Here is a 24,302-nt window from a genome sequence, read left to right on the forward strand (position 1 = left end):
AAAACTTTGAGGAATCTTTCATATTGCCAAATATGTAAAGGGCAGCGATGGAAGAAGAAAACAGAGCTGTGGAACAAAGTAGTTCATGCACAGAAGAGAGATTTATCTTGGCTCAGCAGAGCCATATATAAACTTTCTTTTTGCTGGTGACTTCAGAGTAGACTACATAAGAGAGGCAGTTAATCTCTGGCGTTGAGCTACATCTGTTATGTAAATGCATTCTTTTAAATTTTTAAACAAGAGTCGATGAATTAAAACAATAGTGAATATTTGTCTGAGTATAAGCTAATGGTATTATTTGCTTATAAAATTCTTGTGTTTCAGAAATTACAGCTCTTAGAAATATATGTGTTTTTATGTTTGATTTCTCCAGGAGCCAGTCTCTTAGGATTGCATTTATGAAAATGTAGTAAAAGGCTCTTATTAAGAGTATAGATGGGTTCCTGTTCTGTGGGTAAATACGTATGGTCTGAAGACCTGCCACAACTGAAACCAAAGGCAAAATGCCTAGTGATTTCATAGAACTTGGAATTAACCTACCTTCATATACGTATTGCTTTAAATTTGTGTTTTTAAGTGAAGGACTAGGAGGGAAAAAAACACCCACTAGCTAGAAATTTTCAATTGTCGTGTTTTATGGATTTCAGCTTTTCATGTTGTAGCACTTGAGCGTATTGATATGACATTATTTAGCTGTGGCTTAGAAATGTACTTCCATTCTGTAACTGACAGTTGGTAAGAAACTGGCTGTAATAGTTCTCCTGTATTTATAGTAGTAATAAAGCAGATCACATAAACACAAGTGGTTTTCACACTAGAAATAAGTAAAATCATCTGAAGTTAATTTTAAGTGTATCAACAGGAGAACGCTTGCCAGCTCTTGAGTGACCCATTACTTTTACTGTTTCTTTCTGGGGGAATTTGGTGGGAGGAGGGAGACTGTTTATAATTACAGTGTAATAAAAGATGCATTATATATTACATCACAGTGCATAAAAGTCAAATGTATAGGTCATGTTAAAGCATACATTACAGAATTATGTATAGTGCATGATTATTATAACGTGAAAAGACAAGTTGTTATCGTTTCCTATGTTGTTTTGCAGCAAGCTGTGACCTTTTATTCTGTTGTGTTAAAAGCAGATAATGGCAGTTGAAACAACCTACTCCCTATTCTAAACCAGATAAGAATTGCATTATTTTGTGATTAAATGGAAACCAGAACAGATACTGAAGAGGCTTCAAGCAGCTAGACTATGCTGTTCTAGAATAATGATTTTTTCCTTAACGTATTTAGAAGTCTTCTGCTTTTTCTAGATTCTGGTCAGCTAGAACAGCAACTTGAGGAGGCCAGCACTGCAAGGCGGGAGTTGGATGATGCTTCCAGACAAATAAAGGCTTTTGAGAAACAGGTCAGAACACTGAAGCAAGAGAGGGAAGATCTTAATAAGGTAAAAGCATTTTGTCAGCAACTCTTCTAAACCCTAAAGACTATCTTATTTTTGTTCATTTTGCTTGAAATAACTTTCAAGTGTAAAATTAATGAGCAGACAACAAATGTGTAGCATGACCTACTTTGTTTTCTGCCTCTTTTTTGAAGACAAGGACGTTATTTAACGTGTTGTATGTATGACTGCTTGGTGGGCGTAGGTGTCTGCTTCCAGACAGTGAACAACTCCATGATCCAGGTTGCATGGTGGCTGCCAAGAAGGTTTTATAGCTTCGGATTATGGTGATAATGATAGTGGTTAAAAGACAGAGTAGAGAAGAACTATTCCAGATAACGAATTTAATCTGAAGTATGGGTTAGACTATAGCAGGGAAAAAATGTTAAGAATATGGTATTAAGGCTGTGTCACGGAAGTGTTTCCAGAAGAGAGATGTGCAAAATTGCCCAAATATGAAGATCGGAAAGTAATTTGAAATAACCACAGTAAAGAATACTGGGTTTTATTTCTTCTTCTCCGTCTCCCTGATTCCTTGTTTTCTTATTTATAACATACTGTCTTTCATGGCTCTTTTTTGTATTCACGTTTAAATCAACTTCAAAATGTAATCAATCAGGTGTGAAATACATTAGCCTGTTTCTCATCATGATTATATTGGCCCAGTATTTTAGAGTCCACACTGAATGTTGATGTGCCAGCTGTATTTAACACTCTTTTAACCCTTAAGTCTCTTAAAAACTTGAGAGCTGCCAGTTTGTCCAAGAAAGACCATCTCTCTTCTAAAACAACTTGTGATTATGACCTCTTTTTAACAAACTTAGAAAATGCATTTGAATTTGTATAGATGTCAGCAGTGCCAAATATTAACTCTTCCTGCTGCTCTTCTTTTCATCCTCAGACTCTCTTTTCCTTGCTTCTTTGTTCTGCTCCGGTTTGGCTGAACATCATTAAACCATTTAAATTGTTGCGGTACCTCATTCATAGTGTAGTAGCACAGATCTAGGACACAGCAAGCTTTGTGAAGGTATTGTGCTGTAGAGTTACCACAGCACTAGCAGTGTTATTTCATTCTTTTGAAAGAATAATTATCATATATTGCTGTTAATCACTACAGTGTTTTGTTGCCTGAAACTTTCTCTAATATTAGATATTATGGTACAGTGTGTGGAAATCATACTCGCCATTGCAGATCAGTTTTCAAAACCTTCTAAAGTAGAAATATTCACAGAGCAGTTTTCAATTAATGCAAAAACTTTTTAAAATCACTTAGCAGTTGCGATAAGTACTATTCTTTTTATTCATTTAAGTCGTTCTTGAAAAACTATGCTAATGACATTTTTAATTAAGAAAGCAAGGTATTTTGATATTTTAATGCAAGTGCTTGAAAGCCTTTGTGTTGAACCTGTAATAATGGAGTAAATTCCAACTTGGTTTACCTTGATGCAATTTTACTAACGTTAGGAATGTAAAACCTGACCTCTTTCTTTATTTACAGAGGCATACAATCTGTATCGTAGATGCATTCATGAAAAGAAATGAATATGTAGTTTCTGTTCACTCTGGAGAAGGTGTTAGATGCGCATCCAAAGACAGAATTGGCCTTGCATCTTTCTAGGTTTATTACTTAATTCTTTTTTTAAACTGTAGGAACTGGCAGAGTCTAGTGACAGATTAAAATCCCAAGCGAAAGAGCTGAAAGATGCACACAGCCAGCGGAAATTGGCAATGCAGGAGTTCTCAGAGATGAACGAGCGGCTGACAGACTTGCACTCTCAAAAACAAAAGCTTGCCCGCCAGCTCCGAGATAAGGAGGAAGAAATGGAAGTGGTGATGCAAAAAGTAGAAAGTTTAAGGCAAGAGTTACGCAGAACAGAGAGACTTAAAAAAGAAGTAAGTGGTGAGAAGACTGTTTAGAGTCTATAAAATAGTAGTTACATGTAAGGTTTTCTGACCAAGTAATTTTTTAATGTTATCTGTAAATCTTTAACTCTATGATTGTTGTTTCAAACAGTACCGATTTTGTTTTCTAAGAATTTGAAGTGTCCAGTTTAGTGCTGAAGATTTCTCTCTTATAGTGAAAACCATCAATAGATTTTGGAAAAAAAAATATAAGAATCCTACCTATTAAAAACGTATGTACTTTTGTAGCTGGAAGTCCAAGCTGAAGCTGCAGCTGCTGAGGCATCCAAAGACAGGAAATTGCGAGAGAGGAGTGAACAGTACTCTAAACAGTTGGAAAGCGAAGTAGAAGGGCTAAAGGTTAGTCTGTTTTGATATTAACACCTGCAAACTTACTAGTCAACTAGGACTTGGATCTATTTGATTGCTTTCAGATGTAGGACAAAAGGGTATTGTCAGTTTGTCACTTCAGTTGATCCTGAATATTAATGCAAGCACATTTGCCTAATGCACTTTTCAGGCCAGTGTGTTCACTGCTCACTGAAGTATTTCTTAATACTCGATGTTTTCTTACCAAATTGCTTCCATTATTACTTTGTTTAACTTTACCTGTTAAAAGCATTTTTTTTTTTTTTTTTTGTAGCGTAGGATGGTTGAGTATTTGAAGATAAACCTGCAGCCTGTGCAGGTTTCTGTATAGGTCTTTTGCGTACTGTGTTGTTTCTCAGCATGTAAGTCGAAAGAAAGATGGTTTCCTCCACAACAGATGTCAACTGATGTAACTGTAAAGGAAAAGTTTCAGTGTATTCTGCCTCTCACCTAGAAGTTGAGACATTTTTGCGCAAGAGCAGCATTGAACACGAGTTTTGTTTGTATCGATGAGATTGCTCACGCATGTATATGTTTTTAGGAGGAGAAATTTAAGTAAGCCAAGAATGTTCTATGATTTAGCATTTTATACAGTGCTCTGAAGAAATTAGACTTCCTCAAAAATTCAATGAGAAGGTTTTTTCATTTTCACATGAGGATTGCTGTTCACTTACAGCAAAATCCTGTTCCCAGTGTTTCGTCCAGTAGGATAATTCTAAACTTTTTGTGCAAAATGTCAGATTAGGCCTATTCTGGTCTTAATTTACATGAATAATGGGGCGGAGGGTATTAGAATTCTGTGGGACATTTGTCACCATTAAGTCACTGCACAGAAAATTTGGGATTTTTTTTTTTGCAAATATTCTTTTATTTTGCCTTTCTTCATTAAATGAAAATAAGGAAATCCATTCAATATGAAATTTGGATTTATAAAGCTTCTGCTGCTGTGAATTCAGATTGTTATCTGAAAATTAAGATGTGTTTCTTCTGCTTTCATGAATCTTCACCATCAGCAAAGAGTTTGTATGACAGTTCAAGAGGTGAGAGGAATTTATTAGAGATCTATTGAGAATAAACAATGTGCTGATTTATAACAACAGAGCAAGTTTATCAGAAGAGGAGAGGAGACTTGTAGCTTTCTTAGTAATATTTGACAGTACAGTAAGCACACTTTGGGTCACGTGCGGTTGTTGTGATACTGCGTTATCCATTCAGTAAAAGCTCTGCATGGCTCTTTAGTTAAGTTCAAGAGGCTATCATAGAGGAAAAAAAAAAGGTCAATATTTAAAGAAAGAAGGAAACTTTCTCCAAATGGGGAGAATAGAAAAGCCCATAAATGATGGCAGGTTAAGTGTAAACAGGACGTTGAGGGCTAAATAAAGAGAATTTAGAGAGCACTTTAAATCAAAAGCACAAAGCCACCTTAGGAAACTCATGGGGCTTTTTGTTGGCAGGGATGAAAAGGGTAATCTCTGAGTCGACAGGGCTGTGGCAGAAATGCTCAAGGAGTTTTTGGTGTGTCAGACTTCCCTGCTGAAGCAGTGGAGGTTGCCACACAGCGCGTTCTTTGCAGCAGGTTGGTCAGATGAGCTGGATCAGTCTGAGGATGATGTGCAGGAAGCGTTAGCGCTGGCAGGTGAGTCAGATGTGAAGTCACCCGGAGCGGTGGCCTCACTGAGGAGGTTCTGAAGGAACTCGGGTGAGAAGTAAGAGAACTGCTGGCCAAGATGTGCACCCTCTTATTACAGACGGCCTGCTGTGCCACTGTAACTCTCATCCGGAAGATCCTGGGAACTGAAGAGGAGTGGGTGTGACTTCCTTAGGAAAGGGGTAGAGGCTGTAGTAAGGAATAAGGTCAGTGAGCTCATGGATGAAGCAGAGCCAATTGGGAAGGAGGCAGTCTGCCTTCTGTCCAGCCAAGTCCTGCAACACCCACCTGCTGGGGTTCTGTGAAGTTGTGAGTAAGTGTGTGGATAAAGGAGATCCAGTGGATGTCATGTATTTGGATTTTTGAAAAAAGCAGGCTCAACGTGAGTCAGCAGTGTGCCCTGGGGTGCATTAAACAGCATCTAACTGTCTGTGTGCCAGGAGATGCATTATGTCTCACTTGAAACAGGCATGTATGAAAACATCTATTTGGGTGTCACTCTTAAATTTGGGGAGGAAGAAGCTGAGGGGAAATTATGTTTAAGGTTTACAAAATCACGGAGGTAGTGGATAAGGTGAATGGAAATGGCTGTTTACCAAACCCTACAGTACTACAACTAGCACTGATGAAGCAAACGGGACATGCGTTTAATACAGTACTTCTTCACGGAAGGGGGAGTAAACTCCTGGAACTTGTTGCCACAGGAGTTTGTGGTTGTGACAGTGTTGACAGGTTCATAAAGGGATTAGACAAATTGATGAACACCAGGTCCACTGACTACGCGGAGAGGTACCCTCTAATACCTTCAGTCCAACAGTTGTTGTATTACAAGGGGAATGGATCTCATAAAAAAGGCAGGTCTGGGTGCTGTCCCCAGATAGCCACTGCTTTAGGGAAGATACTGGTCTGACTCAGTAAGGCATCTCAATGTTGTTCTTCACAGTGAAGCTGAATGCGATACTGGAATGGTAAGAGCAGGGAAGGCAATACTGTATGAGTAAGTGAAGAAGTTAATGACTTGGACTACATGTTGGAGGAAGGTGTCAAAAGAAAGCAGTGACCATTTGCAATAAATTTCTGATTCTAATCAAGCTTCCGTTAACATTGAAAAATAGAGCTATAACAACGGAAGAGGAGGGCTTTCATTTTCATCAGAGCAATATTATAATACCTACAAATCTCTTTCTGTTCTTCACCGGAAGATGTATGTATTTATTGACAGTTTTTAGGGCATTTCATAGGTGTGCTAGAAGATCTTACACTTGCTGTTTACTTCAGTAAACTTAGTTATGAAGCCTTAGGTGTGTATTCAGACAGCCAAAATTCTGTTTCTGGATTGAATTACACATATAGAAAAGGTGTGTTGGGTGAGTCAGTTTTGGGCCAACTAGGCAATTTTTCATGCTGATTTTTACAGCTGATTTATTTTTTTGTTTATTCTCTCGTAAATTCATTTCAAGCAAATTAAGACTAAATTCTGCATGTTAAATATTTAGGTAGCATATTGAAAATTAAATTCTCAACTCTTTCCTTCCTACCTGAGCAACAGCAGATTATTAAATTGCAAGGAATAATACAGTAATCCAGATAAGTGATAATTAATAGGATTGTAATAAGGAAGATTGCATCTTTCTTAATATGTTGCATTTGGCAAATATTTATACCACAAAACTTTGGGCTATTAGCATCACGATGCTAAGTAAGATTCTTCATATTCTTAACCAAGGTAAATTATTATTACCATCTGCAAAGGGCAACATACAAGCCTTGAAGCAGTACAAAGTAGCACTTGTAACAAAAGGCTAATCTCATTAAAGACCAGCCAGAAGTCTTCCAAGATTTTTAATGGTACGTTCATTTAGGATTACGTTACTTAAATAGTAAGTTTGCCCATGCCATCTGTTCTATTATTGCAGTATTTAATGGTTATTCTTCTTTATACTTAAAGTGCAAAACTTGATGTCTGTTAATGTTGCGATTATGGTGACTATAGTACGTGATATACATGTCAATACATATAGTAATATTTACAACACTGCTGTCAGTTCGGAATATTCAGCTTCATAACTGCCTAATGAAAGGGCTGCTGTGTGAAGGTTTTTTTGTTTGGGCTTTTATGTGTGTCTATGTGTGTGCATGAGAGGGAGAGAGAGGCAAGACTTCCAGCACAGAGTTATGGCATCTAACTGTCTATGTGCCAGGAGATGCATTATGTCTCAGTTGCACCATTTGTCCACTTGAAACAGGCATGTATGAAAACATCTATTTGGAATTTGTGCTTACACCAATTCAAAATATATGCTCTGTTTACTATATTACTCTAGTTCTGTAAGCCACTCTACAATACCGTCCAGCTCTCTCTTTTACTGCACCATCTTTCTTATGGTCTTAATAGTATCTTTTCCATTGTGGAAAAAAATATGAAATACCATTAAAACATTTTACATTCTTGATAGATGATGTTGCAAAGCCTAAACTTCTTATGTGGTCCATTGCCATATATGTGGAGACAATTCGGCATGTTGGGCAGTAACAAACAAGTTCAGTAGTAAACTGCCTGTGCATGAAAGAAAATTCCTATACTTCCTTTCTTTTTGACTTTTTTAATCTTTCTTTCTCCAAACCATCTCCTGTTAGGATGGCATCTTCTTTCTCCAATTTACTTCTGCATCCTAAGGGCAGGATTTTACTCTTAGATCAAAACAGATGGTCATTTTGATGAGTTAGAGAAAACAACGTGGTAGCAGCACATATCTGGCTCATACATTTAGGGGGTTTTGCAGTGTTCTGCTGACACTAACAGCAAGGCCCAGCTTTCTCATAGAATTCATCGTGGTAGAAATGCAGCTCGCCTGAATGTTCTACAACAATATTTAGCTCTTAAAGTCTCTTCATACATCAGCAAAAGAAAATTACCCAAAGCCATGTTTAATTAAGGGTAACTGAGAGGATTTTAATATCTTATGGTAAGAAAGGAGGTATAATTAACAAAATATCTTCGATCCTCCTGAAGGTGTGAGACAGTCACCATAAGGAAGTAGGTTTTCCAGTTACCTTCACTTTGTCAAAACACAATGTTTTTATTAAGTAATTTCCTTTCCTTAGACTACCTTTAACTACATATTTAAAAAATTAGAAAAAATTCCAAACCAAGTTATACACGTGTCTACATTAAAAAATATTTCCATACTTGGATTTCAGTGCATGTCATGCCACTATCTCACTTTGAACCTGATCTTGCTGCTCCTCTATGTTATGGCAGGACATTGGGTTTAGTGAGTGCAGCATTTGGTGCAAATGTGTATGTACCCTGAAGCAATGCATAAGGACTATTGAAATGCCAGAAGACCTCACTAAGAGAGCTATGCAGCTACGAAAAGTGAAGTAATTACTCTTATTGTTTAAAGCTTGTTTTTCCACTATGATGTAAATGGTCAGTTTGAGTAAAATAGGTCAGGCTTCCCTCCTGATTGGTACAATCCATATAGTGTTTCAGTAGCTAGATTTTAGCTTGTCTTAGTATAGCTTTTCCACACATTATTTGTGCTTTAAAATATATTGGCCGTATAGCATAGTCCTTATTCTCCATTCCTGAAAGTCGTTTGAACTTGTTGCGTCAACCATGTGAGTGGGAGCATAAAAATCTTCTAATTCTGTGGTCACTTTCTGACTGCGTGTAAGGGGAGTCAGAACGTGGCCAGAGACATTTAAAGTGATGATCAAATTTTCAATGGTTTGGAAACTATTACTGCATTTAAATCACAAAATGATAGAGAGTACAGTTCAGATTTATGCTCTAACATATTTTCAAAAAAGTTGAGATAGATGTGTTTAACTCAAGTCTATAATGGGATATTTTCTAAACATAAACTTACGAATATTGAGTTGTTGTTAAGCATAATTTTCAGCATTCTTGAGCGCTAACTTGGGGCTGTTTATTTTAGCAAAAACAGGTTGGTCGCTCACCTGGGGTAAGCAGCATAGAACACCAGCAAGAGATCACTAAATTAAAGGCAGACCTGGAAAAGAAAAGTGTTTTCTATGAAGAGGAACTATCTAAACGTGAAATAATGCATGCTAATGAAATAAAAAGTCTGAAGAAAGAACTACGGGATGCAGAGAGCCAGCAGCTTGCCCTCAAGAAGGAGATCATGATTTTGAAAGACAAGTTAGAGAAAACCAGAAGAGAAAAGTGAGTATTGTATGGAATTTACCTTTAAGCTCAAAATATCTTTTGAAGTCTCCTAGTATGCTTCGAAACACACTACCAGTTCCCTAACTGTCGTGCAGACAGATGCATTTTGGCTGAGCTAATGCCAGGGTTGAAAATAGTCACCTTTAAAAATAAAACAGAACAAAAAAAATCCACAACCCTGTACTGAAACAGTTCATTTTGCACCAGAATTCTTGTACTGGCTGACCATTCCAAGGTATGTAACTTGAGTTACAGACTTGCAGCTCGGGGTAAGTCAACCCCTGAAGCTTATGTTACAGTTTAAAATAGTTTTTTTGACATTTTTTTTCTGTTTGGTATTTTCATCTTTTGATGCAAAATTAATGTGCTAGAGATCAACTGTTGCTTACATTCCTGCCAGGACAGGAACAGTCACTTAATGCGGACTAAGGCTAATCCATGCTGTGTTCCATCCAGTGTTAACATCAGTCATCAGACTACTGTAGGCATAAGCTGCTTTATCTCTTCTGGCCTGGTAATTTGTCAGAGACCTGCTTTTTTCTCTCCCACGTGGTGAAGCTTGTAACTGGCCTTGAGAATGTTCCTTGAGGCATTCGTCAATAAAAACAATTTTTCCTGTTGGATAGTGTAGTAATGGAAATAGTCATAAATTGAATGTGTTCATTTTCATTCATAAAAAATTCAGAATGCTTTGTAGACACTAACATAGGTGCTTCTTTTTGCTGCTGTAGTAAGATAGCATATTAGAAAAACCATGGAGAAGTTCCTGTTGAAAACTTAGCCAAACTGTAGTGAGTCCTTAAATATAAGTAGTAAATAAAGAATTTTTCAAAAAAGCTTATGCAAATAGAGGTGGAAACACTGCTTCTCTGGTAAATTGTTTCCAGCAGGGGAAGTAAATTATACAGCCTAAAACGCAGTGGATGAACTGTTTCTTCCTAGAATATAGCTATTCATAGGCTGGATGTATTAACACAGTGGTTTGCTGCTTTGTTGTAGGTTGAGAGGGAAAACTTGCATCAGCAGCATGTTTTCATTGTACCACAACTTAATGGTCTTGCTGACCTATGACTTACGAATGCACAACAGGCTATGCTTTCTTGTAATAGATAAAGGTGATAGTGTGATACTCCTTTAATGCCATGTCAGTCCAGTAGTGTCTCAGAAGGAGGAATATTCAATAAAGAATCATTAACACCTCTTTCTGCAGGCTGAACTGTTGCTAAGGATCACGCCTCCAAACACTGGCCAGACCAAAAACTCCTTGGAGTCTTATCAGAACCATTCTAATGTTGTACAGCTGCAAAAGTTCAAACTAGATGTCCATCTAGTGAAATAAAAAATGGCCTAACAACGCTGATCTGCTTCATGCCAGCTAGTTCATAAACTTTCTTTCAATCTAGTTTCTCTAAGTAAAAAAAGAACTGGATGCAAATCTAAAATGAGTGCTGATGTAACCATGTGTTTCTGTATGTATTTCAAGTGTTGGTGTAAGAGAATATTTTAAAGCATGAGCAGAAGTGTGTCACATAACCAGAATCCAATGTTTGGCTCTTAATTGGAAGGGCTTCAGCATCATACGAAGTCAGGTGTCGAAGCACATGAGGAGTGATTCATGAAGACCTGATCTTAACTGGGTTTTGTCAAACAGATCTGCAGAATCTCGTGCAAGTTTTAGGACTCCACAGGAATGCGGAGGTCCTCTGTTGAAGGTGTGCTACAGATTGACTTCTGTAGTAGTTCAGGGATTTAGAAGGGAAGCTTAAATATTAGGAATGGAAAAATTGCTGTTGCTGCTCAATTCTCAATATTTGGTAGTGTTTCTTAAGAGAACGTAGATTTTTTTGTTTTGTTTTGTTTCTGCTTGTCCATGTTGTTTTTAGCTTTTGTAATCGGGTACGCAAAGCTTTTTGTGAGTCTGCCAGTACAGAGGTGTTCAATGTAAGTGTTGAAAAGGCAGCACCTGGAGGCTTTATGCTGAAATAAGCGGAATTATTTCAACAATGGGCGTGGGGTGGGTGTGTGGTTGAAGTGTGCGTATGCAGTTTGGGAAGAAAATTTTAGTAGTCTAAAAATAATCTTTAGTGCATATTAAAAAAAAAAAGAGGCTTTGATAAGAGGATGTGGTTGCATTACTTCATAAGGGCTATAGTATAGTGTGAATAAGAGCTTGGTCAAAATCTGTGTGTATTTTTTAATGTAACTTGCATGCTGGGGGTTTCTGTTTCATTTTTTTTAAATAGGTATTTTTTCTTTGTTTCCTTCAAATTTAAACTTTCTTACTTTTGCTATTTCAACAACATAAGTCTTCGAGGGAGAGAAACTGCCTTACTGTACAAAGTGATTGCCCTTTGCTAAAGTCTGATAAACTGCATGCTGTTAAAATTGGGAATGTAGGAACACAGTATCAGGCCAGTGATCTGTGTAGCATGATATTCCATTTCTTAGAATTGTCATTATGAAATATTTCAGAAGAAGGTGCAAGAAACCGTGTAAAATAGATCATGTTTGTAGAAGTTTCTTTTAAGCCTGCCATTTAATGATAGATTTATAAAGCAGAGAGCTTTGTAAAACAGTGTTTGCTGTTTTTAAATTATGTGGTATAAGGAAGCCTGGGGGCTGGTGTTTGTTTCAGGTCTACTTTTCTCGGTTTCAAAGCAGTAGTGTAAAATATTTCTCCACTTTGTACAGCCACAATAAAGAGCTGGAGTGACAAAGTGATACCGTAAAGCTGTATTTCACATTGCTTGCGTGTGGTTTGCTACAGTTATTTTACTGATAAAAAGAAAGCTGGATCATGTACGATTTCATAAACTTGAAGAACAGATACATAGCTAAATTTTAGATGAGAGAAGAAGCTTGATGGGAAAGGAGGATGCCAGGCTTCAAAGCAAATGTGTTATTTTGATCTTCCTGGCTGTCCAAGGAACACCTACAGAGTCCGTCACAGTTCTCTGGTTTGCTGAGTTGATATTTGGGTGTAATAGATTATACCCACATTGTCCTCTGTTTAAAATTTATCATTTCTGTATTATACTATAGCAATCTGACTTACTGGGTTAGTGACAATCACCAGTTGAATTAAGAATGTAAAATACAGAAAACTACAAATATGTTGGGCTCTTTTGCCAATCCAGCGCTTCCTTAATCCACCACCATTTATGGCTGCTTTGAGCCTTAAAGCCTTAAAAGAACAAATTTTAGACAAATTCGGAATAAAAAAACCCTAAATAAAACCATAAAAGCTAAATAAATTAAATAAATTAATTAAAAATTAGTTTGGTCTACTGTCTGAGAAATTAGCTTTGAATCTATGCCTTGCAAACAGAAGCAGGACCTGTTATTAATTCCCCTGACAGCCAATGCTTTAATCTCTTCCCGCCTTTTCCCTAGGCTGCTCATCATATGCATGGAATCTGTTGATACAGAAAAGGAGTGGTGGTGAATTTCAAACTTGGCGTTTAAACAGTAACCATAGTATGTTACTTTGCTAGGATGTAGTGTTATGTTTCAAAGGATGCCTAGCAACATAGAATTTCACCATGAGTCTAACATGCTGTACTACATTTCAAAGAGTGGTTGAAGCACTAAATGAATTTCAAATTAGGAATAGGAAATTCAAACCAGCATTACTCTTAACTGGGCTCACTGTAACCACTGACACTTCTCATCTTTTAAGGGTGTTCTTTCAATTTGGCAGAGTTCTAGTAATTCTGCATCTCAGAAGAAGAGGCGAGGATGTAATTTCTCTGTTGCACAATGTAAAATTCTGATCAGTATCAGAAAAAAAAATTGCAATGCTCAAGACAAGGTTTCCCCTGGATTTTATTTTTACAGAGTTAACCTTTTGTACTGGGCACTTTTTCAAACCTTTTAAGGCTGGACAGTGATATTTGCTGAATGGATATTTACTGTGTCTGTAGCACTTTATAGTATAATTCCATCAACCTACTGATGAACTTTGTGCCAGTTACCTGAATAATTGGTGAAATGGTGAATACAAGGTGCAAATGTCATGAGTCTCAAAAGGGTGGATGTGAGGTGGGAGTTATACATCTAAAACATTGCTGTACACCACTTTAAGGACATTACAGTGGTTTTTGGCAAACAGAGGACCTGCAGCTTCATTTATTTTCAGGTTCTTACATTCATTGTGCAAGATAAAAGTTGATGTTGGGCAGTATCAACAAGGGGTTCTCCTCTACTGAATGACATCCACAGAAGTGAAGAGTTGGGGGAAACAGCTACTTTGAAACTCTTTCTCAGAAAGAATGGTCCAAACCTGCTCTAGAATCTGGTGATATTAGGAGTCTATAGGTTATCCATCCGTTTTTTGCTGATAGTAAGTATACAGTACCTGAATTAACAATTCGAATGTGTCCTCTGGCTTTTCTAAATTGTCCAAAGACTAGCCCATACAAGCTTTTCTCGTCAGAGACCCAGCCCCAAGTGCCCCAATTTAGCTTCAGTAAGTTTTGGTTTCATATGTGGTCATTTTTGCCTGTCATTCTATGTGAAACTTGAAAGTATAGAAATGTCTAAGTTAAAATAATGTTTCCATGAGTTGAGAATTTACCCTGAGTGTCTTAGAATATTGACACACACTTTGGTCTGCAGAATTACAGCTCCTCAAGGTTTGAAGGATTCATCTAAAGAATAAAATATGTATAAGTGGATTGATAAACGTTAGCTCAGTGGAGCTCTATTCATTCTGTACTGAAGGAAAGATCGTTGTCTAATGATAAAATTCAACAGACTGTCTTATAGTCCTAAGTTGGTAGTATGGTCCATTACTTGCATAGTTTTAATAGGCTGTGGTATTACCAGTGTAGTACTTTTCCATTCAGCTACTGTGTGCATTGATCTTTATGTATTTAAGTGAATAGCGTGATGAGTTTTAGAGTAGGAAACTTTCTAATTCTGTTTCATTTTATTTCTTAGCCAAAGTGAAAGAGAGGAATTTGAAACAGAGTTCAAACAGAAGTATGAACGAGAAAAGATTCTGCTAACAGAGGAAAATAAAAAACTTTCAAATGAACTTGATAAGGTAAGGGCTGGTTAGTTGAGTCCTGAGTTTACAACTATTGTATGCTATTACAAATTGGACAATATAGAGCTGTATTGGTTATTATTAACTCTTAATTGATACCAGAAATTAATATTACACAGAAAGTGGTGATTAATATTTGATTTGAATAGAGAGTATTTACATGTACCTGAACTTGAGAATGTGTGCACATATATATGTATGCATGTGTATGTATTTATGTGTAGGAATTGAGTTAAATGGTCTTACAGTTTGGTAACATTAATTTTAGACAATATCTTAAGCCAAAAGAAAAGGATGGTGTCATTGTATGACCCAAATATAAAAATACATAGCTAATGATGTGATTACTTAGAGTATATTTGCATGACAATTACTGTGAAATAGCAGGGCCTCTCCCACCCATTGAGATTAAGTGTTACTTTGAGATATTAAAGAAATACAAATGATAAGGCACATTAATTGAAGTGTGCTGAGCAAGGAATAATTGTGTTTTGTGCATTTAGATTATCTCTTTATTGTTCATTTTGACAGGTTATTCAAGTTCATTGTGGATTAGCCCAGTCTTGCTAAACTTGTCTGTTCTTTTTGTAACGCATTAAATTTTATAAAAATATGATGAAAGTAAAGTGTTCTTCAAAGTAAGCATGTTTGCATGTCAGTGTTCAAATTAAAGTATATTTTCATACCAGTGTAAGGCACATACTATATATGCCTATATGTAGGCTTAGTCCAAGAACAGTAAGAGACTAGTCACTTTGATAGTTTTTCTGCTCAGTCTCTTTTTTTTTTTTTTAAATTTAGTTAGCTTTGTATTTTTCTTGTCAAATGACATTTAATAAATAGGCATATTTAAATCATAAGCCCATTTAAATGATAAATAAGGAGTGGAGTACTCATATTAGGAGTAAAAAGCAGACTAGATTTAAAATCGGTATTTTTTTCATCGTTTTGATTTGTTAATATATTTCAGTACTAGAAGAAGCCTTTCACATGAGATTCGTTCTCCTAAGCATGCCTTCCTATAAAGTCTATCTGATTCCAGTTTGACTTTCTGAATAATTATTTAACATAATGAAGGTTTAGTTCCCAATACCAACTCAGGTTAGCTGTGGCTTTTGTCTTGTAGAATGTGCATGTATGAATGACAGCTATGTGAATGCAAGTGAGGTTAATTGCTAGGTATAACATATTGTACTTACAGATGTGCATTTAATTTCAGTTTCCCTGCCTGCAAGTAAGTAAAATGAAAAATAGGGGAATGTGAGACACCTGGAGAATCTCAGGACTGACTCACGCCTGTATCTGTTAAGCCTCTCATTCTCCATGGTTACTAAACAATGGAGACGTTTGGCAGTTTTATCTGAGCTATAACAATTTTTGTGCCCTTGCCTTGCTCTTTTAATGTAGTTTTTTCTGTATGGAACATTCCACACCTATATGGTGCAAAGCAGAAACCTTCTAAGAGTTGTAGAGGTATTTGGAGGCTAATTCTCAGAAAACTGATGAATTCGTTAGAGTAAAAATGTAGTTCTAGTCCTTAAAAATGTCCTTTCGGTACAGCTAAGGTCATACATGAGAAGAGATTCTGGTTTTTTATTGTTACGTGCTATTTATTGTGATGGGTAGAACCAATTTTTAAAGCAGATGCACGATGTGGGAGAGGGGAACACGTGGCTTTGAGTCTGCACAGAGATGGAGTCACAGCAGCTTATACCCTTAACAAGTTTATTTAAATTCTCCTTCAGCTCACCACCATGTTTGAGAGGCTGAGTATGAATAACCGGCAGCTGGAAGAAGAGATGAGAGACCTGGCTGATAAAAAGGAGTCCGTGGCCCACTGGGAGGCCCAGATTACTGAGATCATCCAATGGTGAATACTCTGCTCTAATGTCATTGCAGAATCCCCTCAGTATGTGGCAGGGCTGTTACTGAGCTTTTGCCTTTGCACATGGCATTTGCAAGTGCTTAGGTGAAATCTCACACCCGCCTGGGATTCTGCTGTATTTTTGCTTGAGATTTTAATAATATCCAAATCCAGAAAGTTGTGTTCCTCCTTAAGAGCGAAAGTGTCTTACCAAATACAACTTTTTTAAGTGCAGAAGAATGATGGCCATTGGGTGTGGCTTGTGGCTTTGGAAGAATGCTGGAAGGAGTCATGTGCTGAGCTCACACCTCCAAGAGGGAACAAGCCTGGGAAAAGCAGTGGCTGAGAGCATTTGTGTCTTGGCATTAATTTCCTTCATCTGCTTGGCATGTGGCAGAATGAAACAAATACAGTGTAACTTTTATGTGATTTTTTACAAGGAGGGCATGTGAGACTACCACAAAGCCAGTCAAGTGATGTTTCTAATAATGCTTTTGCTAAATGATGACGTTATGTTTCTCAAGTCTTCCATCCAGTTCTAATAAATTAAGGAAGAAAAAAACCAAGTCGGAACTATTAAGAGGAAAAGGTTGTTTCATCTAGGTGGCCTTTATTTTTCCTCTCTGTGCATGCTTCTCTTCCCTCCCCTTTTAGGGTTCGTTGCAGTGTTTAGCATCTACAAAAACAATTTGCATCCAGACATTTTTTTTAATAGATCATCCACTTCTGGAAAGATTTCATCATCATATACTAATGTTTTTTTGGTTTACTACTTGATTGCCCCCCCCGCCTTCCCTGTCTCACGTTAGTGAAAAAGTCTAATTTGTTGTGTCAAAGCAAAAATGGGAAACATTTGTTTTGATGAAACCTAGTTTGGTATTGTTGTAATGTCAGTGTAATTTTGTTGTCCAAATACAGAGAAGTTTGGCTTTTGAATGTATCCATATGAATATGTAACAAGAAGGAAGGGCGTCCTCTGGGTTTCTGGAAGTGTTTTAACCAGTGGTTGTTACATAAAATTATGTAATGCCGATCTGTGTTATGAAGTCCATAGTGTCTCAAGGCATTGTACTCGTAGCGGAGGTTAAAAAATTTAAAGGGTCCACTTTGTGCGTGTTCATTTTAAATCTTGTCTTTCATAGCTGTGAGTGTAGTAGACAGCCTGTGTCACAGAAATAAAACAAAACAAAACAAAACCCAAAAAAACCCCAAAACATGAAAGTTGTTTAAATGAACAGTTAATTTCTAGCCAATCAGAAATGTTTATTCAGAAAAAAATCAAGGTAACGAGAGAGACAAGTCTATTATTTCACATTCTATATTGTTTTAAGGTAATGCTTATTTGTCTTAATGCGCCAAGGTAACCAAACTCCGTTTTGCAGATTTACATGTGAAAGCACTCATAAAACTTGGCAGTTCTGGAGAAGGACAAGTCAGAATTAGTTGTGGATTGTTTTACTTAACACTATGTAAAAATGTACCAACAGCCCTTAAGAATGTCCCTTCTCCGATTTATGAGAGTGTTTAATATTTTAAGATGTATTACTGATGTGGGTCAGGTATATGATAAAGCATCTTGCACGTATTAGAGATGTCACTGGGGAGGGTAAAGGAGGTTTGGGACTGAGTTTTTTATCTCTAAAGACAGTTAATGAAAAAAGATCAGGAACATGCAAGACCAGCTTCCTGAAGGAAAGATACCATTTTACAGATCCTTTATGGTAATATAGTGTCTTTTAAAAAGTATGGAACTAAAAAGAAAAGAATTATGTTAAAAAACATAGAAGTACTGTGGTCAAACATTAAGGAGATAAAAAAAGTCTGGCTTTTTCCAGTTTTTAATCGCTGTACATATCTCAGTTTTCCCTCGATACTTTTCTCTGCTTATGTTAAATTTTTTTCAGCCATGTGTGGGCACATCTCGGCTCACGTTTTTTTCTTATTATGTTTAGATTTTCCATGTGTTACCCAGATAATCTGGTCGTGTACATCTGCTGTCCTTAGAATTCAGCACTGCATACTGACACTGTGTTCTTCTCTGGGGATTTCTTGGTGTGGAACATGGGGTGCTATATGAAGTATTTAAACATCTGTACTAATGATAAACATTTTAAAAGAAAAAAACCCTAATTTTGAAGAAAACTGATCTTATTTAATCAGTCACAAGCCTATGTTTTCCTCAGAAGAACATGCAATTTAAATCCATACCTGTCCACCTCAGCAGTATGACAACAGAATGCCTTGGAGCTAACAAAGTAGGGTAGAGCTTGTAAGTTCCCTCTTCAAAACTAACGGATTTTTGGTGCATAGGTTCCGCCTCTTAAAAATGGGGTTTGCCTACCATCTTCTTTTTGTACCATGATTCATGAAGGATAGGAGGCAGTAGATGGAATTAATTACTGGTTTTGTAAACAGTTGGCTCAGCTGCCTGTGGTAGTTCAAGGGATTTATTCTAGCCTTGTTTTAAGTAGCACAAGCCCAAGGAGTCCCTTACTTCCCTTGAGTTCTTTGACATCTAATAGATACCTCTCAGGAAATCTGCCCCACTATTCGAGTTCACATTTTAGGTGGTTAAGATTGTCACTTTCTTTATGATTCCTTGGGCCCTTCTAAATTATTATTTCTTTCAGGTTTTATAACTTGCGAGTAATTTTAATGGCCTATCATGTTCCCTTTAGCCTTTCCCTTCTTTCTTACTGTGCTCTCTTGCATCTTGTTTAGGGCAAACGTACAAAAGCCTTTTTATTTTTGCTGTTATTATCCCAAGTTGCCATAAATATAACCAAAATCTTAATATAAACACTTGAATCAAACTTTCATTGCAAATTCTAATGTGGTAGCAATAGACTCTCACAGATCATTCAGCTTTAATGGAGCTATTATATTGACAAGTTTGTGTTTGCCAAATCACTCATCATTCCTTGACAAGAGTAAGAAATATTGAGGCTTTTATAGTCAGCTATAAATTTTCCTATGGGAGATAGGAAAGAGATTCATTGCAGAGGAGGTTAATGCAGTCACTTTAAAAAGCAATCTTTTAAATAGCCATGGTACAGTATTTCTGTTCTGTTCCAGAAAGGAGGTTGATGGAAATCTTGGTAGTGATTCCCAGAGTACTTGGCAAGAATCTTCACTTATTAGTCTCTCTGGGAGGGGTTCATGTAACCTAGTTTTAGAAGTCCTAAGGTAGACAACTAAAATAAATCCCATGACTAGTACTGTAAAAGTCTCTCTTTCTCCCCACTGACTGAAAAGGAAGTGTAGACAGCTAGTTCAAATGAAGAATTCTGTATTGTTGACTATATTTATATGGATGAGCTAAATCCTACCTGATTTACCTGTAGAGTGGATGTTAGGCTTAGATTCAGCTGGCCAAAAGCTGTGACTGTTGTTTACCAGAAGATTCAGTTAATGTTCTCCTTGTTGACTAGATACCTTTCCAGTCAACTGTGTACTATGGTTGATCTTAATTATTGATTTACTTAAAAAACAAAAAAAACCCAAAACCCCAAAACCCCAAACACTTCTGCATCAAATGAAACATAAAAGAAACATAAAAAAGCCCCAAATTTGTTGGGCTTTTGTTGTGGGTTTGGGGTTTTTTTGTTTGGTGTTTTGGTTTTGGTTTTTTTTCCATATTTGGTTGCTCTCAGAAGAAAGCACACACAAATTGTGGAAAAGGTTTAGCAAAAATTCTGGGCAAATTCAACTGTAAGAAACTCAAAACATGAAAAATTCTGAGATGCGTTGTTTGAGGTAAGAATAATCAGAGGTTAATGAGCTATAAAATAGAAATTCTGGTGGGCAGGGGGAGATTTCAGGGTTTGGAGCAGAGTGAAATGTTGAAAATTTTTCGAGAACTAGTTTTAAAAAAGTTTTGTTGGAGAGGGCAGGGGAAAAAGAAAATAACTAAGTTGGAATCTTTGAGCATAGTGATATGAAGAAAGAAATTTAAAAGCATTCAGAAACTACAGGAGAAATGGGAGTCACGGCCCACAGACTTCCTTGGTGTTTTTAAATCAGGTAAGATGCAGCTTGGCGTAAGATCCCAGGGCTTCAAGACTACTCCTGTTCAGCAAAAAATCTCCAGTTCTCTGGGTCCATTTTGTATTATAAAGTATCCCAGACAGAGAGACGCAGAGAATCTGAGGTTCCTAGCAGCCTGACAAATAACATACCAGATATTGGTCAATGGTTATTTGAAGGTTGTCATGATGTTGCCTCCAACTAAAAAGTGAAATTAAATTTTAGAGGAATTTGTACTATATCGCTGTCCTAGGTTCTTTACAGTTAATGAACTAAGCTTGCCAGGGCACTTACGTTATGTATGAAAACAGAACAGTTCATCTAATCTAAATTTTCAATAAAGAAAGAAATTACTCTGAGTGGAACCTAAAGAACTTTTCTTCCTTAGGTTTTCTGCTGTGCTTGTTAGGGCTCTCTGCGAGAAGGGAGGGGGCAAAGAGAGAAACATTAGTAAGATTAACTTTACTATCCTTGCCTTATATTTTAAAAAAAGCCAAACAAACAAATAGAAAAAACAAACAAACAGCAGAACAGTAACAAATCAAAAAACTGCAAGAACTCTTGGGTTCACGTGTTTAATCAATGAATCTCATTATCGAGAGACTGTTGCCATCTAGTGGACACCAAAACTGTATCTCAGCTCTAAACTGTATTGCTTGTATTTACTGTCTTACCTCGTATAGATGATTGCAAAAATTGCCTTTATATGTATATTTTCATGTTCTTGATGTCCTGTGGAACACCTCTCTGAAGTTATTGCATGTGAAGCTTTTCAGAATTTAGAGCCTGAAGGTCTGTACATCATAAACCAAATAACTAAAGTGTTTTCTCACCTTCCGTGAGGAAGGGTCTGTATGGCATGATAAACATCGACAAAGAAATTGGACATCTAAAGTTTTTCATCTTTAATTAGAAAAGTTCAAAAAATAAGGCAGCAATTCGATTTTATTTTTAATCTGACATTGTCCCTTTTTTCTTCAAAGATTTTACATGTCATTAAAAATAGAGAAGATCAAACGCCGATTCCTACATTTCTTTTCCCTTCTTCTACATCAGGAAAACTTACTTTCTCACCTTGAGAACCTCACACTCTTTGTATTCCTACTTACACTCTTTTCTTTTTACTATGCAGTTTGTTATGCACACACCCCCCCAAAAGCATCTTATGCTACTTCTCACATCTTTTGCCCACTCTTCTACCCTAAGTGGTTTGTATAGGCCAAGATTATCTGTAGCTGGTCATCAAAATGTGTTTTATCCAGAATGTTGTGGAAAAAAAAAAAGCTGCTGTGCTGCTTCCTCTGAGTTCTGGTATACCTTGGGAAACATACTGACTCATTAACATCAAAACTCTCACTGACTTTTAATAGAGTTAGGACATGTTGTGTGTTTTTTTTTTTTTTCCCTAGGCTCCTCCCCACCTCTTGAACTAAGTTGTAGGCAGGAAACAAAGAAGATAAAGCCCAAAGCATGAATGAGTGCTTATTTTTCATGCTGGGTGGGAATTTTGTGGCAAATCATCACTGTTTTTGCATTATCTTCCTCTGTATTAAAGCAATTTTCTTTATATAAATCTTAAACTGCACGCCCAGGAGTCACTGCAACCTGTAGATGTTTAGCCCATGGCTTTTGCATTGTGATCTTGCCCTAAGGCCGCTGTGGGAAAGCTCTTCTGTTCCTCCCTTGCCTCTGGCAGTTCAGAGTATGTGCTCTCTGTCTTTCTTCCCTCCTGGTGACTAGAAGTCTTTGTTGAAACATTCTATTATTTTTATTCATTAATGATAAGCTTGCAAGTAGCACCTTTTCTATATTCACTGTGTGTATGAGTCCCACAATATCAACCAGAGAAACTTTTATATTGCTTTGTAGGCACAGAGGGGGAATCCCTTTCTGCAGAGAGGTCACTAAAAGACAAATTAAACCATCTGGAGAACTCTCATCTCCAGTCCAACATACTCAGGATTACGGTTACTAAGGAACGATCAGGAGGCAAGAACAAGTTAATTTCCATGAAGTAGCAAAAAATATTTTCCCACTTTCCTAAAAGTTAGTTAAAACTATTTGAGGATCATTACTTAGAGCACATCCTAAACATTTCTGTGGTTAGTGTTGATAGATTTAACTGTGATCAAGCTGTGGTATTAGACTGCTGGCCTCTGAAACCAGCTCAGAGACTTGGGTACGCCCTGGTGTTGCAGAACAGAGTTCGTTGTTCTGTGGGCAAGAGGAGTATGTTCAGAGCCAGGCATGTAAGGTGAAAGGAAATGTTTTGGGTTTTTTTTTCCTTCTTTTTATCTTTTTTTTTTTCCCCGTATTTGTTTGGTTCAGGTTTTTCATAAGCTACTTACTTTCAGAGAGGTAATTTTTTAGCAACTTTCTTTTCTATGTTAATACCCGAGGCAAAGTGAAGAAAGAACCTTCTGCTGTGATTAATCACAGAAAGTTTTTTTCTTTCTAACGGATGATCAAAGAATCTGAAAAACAGGCATGTCTCCTCCTTGATGTGTTTACACCCAGAAAACATGTCTTGATAGAAAGCAAGCTCGGGGAATGAGAGCGCCTCTTCTGGCTTGTGCTGTGCAATAACATTAGAATTAGGCTCTCCCTATTTAATTAGTATTTCTTTAAATAACATCACTGATTGATTCTAACTACTATTTCTCATAGTCAGTTGATACCGTAAAGTCAACCACTAGTTCCGATGTTATGTGGATGGTTGAATTGTTAATTATTGGTTATAAATTTTGTCTTAATTTACTCCCTAAAAATAGGTTGAATCCTGAAAGGTTTCTTTCCCAGTTTTTCAGGTAGCTGACATTTATACTGAGACATATATTTTACTTACTTAAATATGTAGTTCTTCGATCTTTATTCCTTGTCTTAGTGATGCATACTGTTTAATGGAACTGTGCAAAGCAGCAAAGGCTTAGTTCTGTGTGGCTTTCTGTATTTTTTGTTTGTTTCCTTATGTTTTATGATTTTTGTTTTGTATTCTGCTTTTTTCTGTTTCTGGTTGCTATTTTGTTGAAGGGACTTTTATTTTTTTTCTTCAGATTCTTTGGTTAAAATACCTTTTTCTTCTAATGTAATTGTTTAGGGTAAGTGATGAAAAAGATGCTCGAGGTTATCTTCAAGCCTTGGCCTCTAAAATGACAGAAGAACTAGAGGCCCTGAGGAACTCCAGTTTGGGTGCAAGAGCTACAGTAAGACTCTACTTCTATATGTCACCTTTGTTTGTTTGTTTGTTTGAAAAAACACTAATTCAATAGTTTCAGCTGCAGTAATAACCTGTCTGTAGAGCCTGTGTTAGTCAAAAGTTAAACTTTCCTAGAGCTTCCCTTCTGAATAACTGAATAGCAAATTTATTGTTTATCAATTAATTAAACACCAAGATCTTTATAATGTGATTTTATCTATTATATTGTTCAAGTCGCTACTTTATAATCATACATGAATTTGTTGAAGGAAATCTATACTTTGGGTCATGAAAGCCTGAAAATCTTTCGCTTCTGAAATGTGAATGTCCTTCATAGCTGTCATTTGAATTGAGGCACATCAAAACTTGAATTCACAAAATCTCTTGCTTTTGAGATCATGACAGCATAAGACATTCATCTTGCCTATTTAGTACTTGAGTTTAAAAATAATAATACTAATAGCAATACTCTTAGGTTTTTTTAATTTTAGATTCCTTTGGAATTAGTGAACTCTTATGTTAAGAACATAATAGACTGAGAAACATAATTGTTGAATTTAGTTATGTTCCTCATTTTCTGCCTTCTTTCCTCTTTCTTCTCCCTTTT

General features: G+C 36.7%; 1 protein-coding gene across 1 annotated transcript in view; it reads left to right on the plus strand.

The window, feature by feature from the left end:
* The window catches only part of CDC42BPA (CDC42 binding protein kinase alpha), a gene marked incomplete at both ends in the record, with an annotated part of 187,707 nt that overhangs the window by 119,055 nt on the left and 44,350 nt on the right, over positions 1 to 24,302 (plus strand). Inside the window, 7 exons of the mRNA XM_082307118.1 lie at positions 1,318 to 1,451; positions 3,096 to 3,338; positions 3,597 to 3,707; positions 9,309 to 9,556; positions 14,501 to 14,606; positions 16,355 to 16,479; positions 23,597 to 23,702. Coding sequence (XP_082163244.1) covers positions 1,318 to 1,451; positions 3,096 to 3,338; positions 3,597 to 3,707; positions 9,309 to 9,556; positions 14,501 to 14,606; positions 16,355 to 16,479; positions 23,597 to 23,702 — 1,073 coding nt within the window. The remainder of the gene's footprint in view (positions 1 to 1,317; positions 1,452 to 3,095; positions 3,339 to 3,596; positions 3,708 to 9,308; positions 9,557 to 14,500; positions 14,607 to 16,354; positions 16,480 to 23,596; positions 23,703 to 24,302) is intronic.

This window comes from Platalea leucorodia (genome assembly GCF_965183815.1).
Source record: "Platalea leucorodia genome assembly, chromosome: 3".
Lineage (NCBI taxonomy): Eukaryota > Metazoa > Chordata > Aves > Pelecaniformes > Threskiornithidae > Platalea > Platalea leucorodia.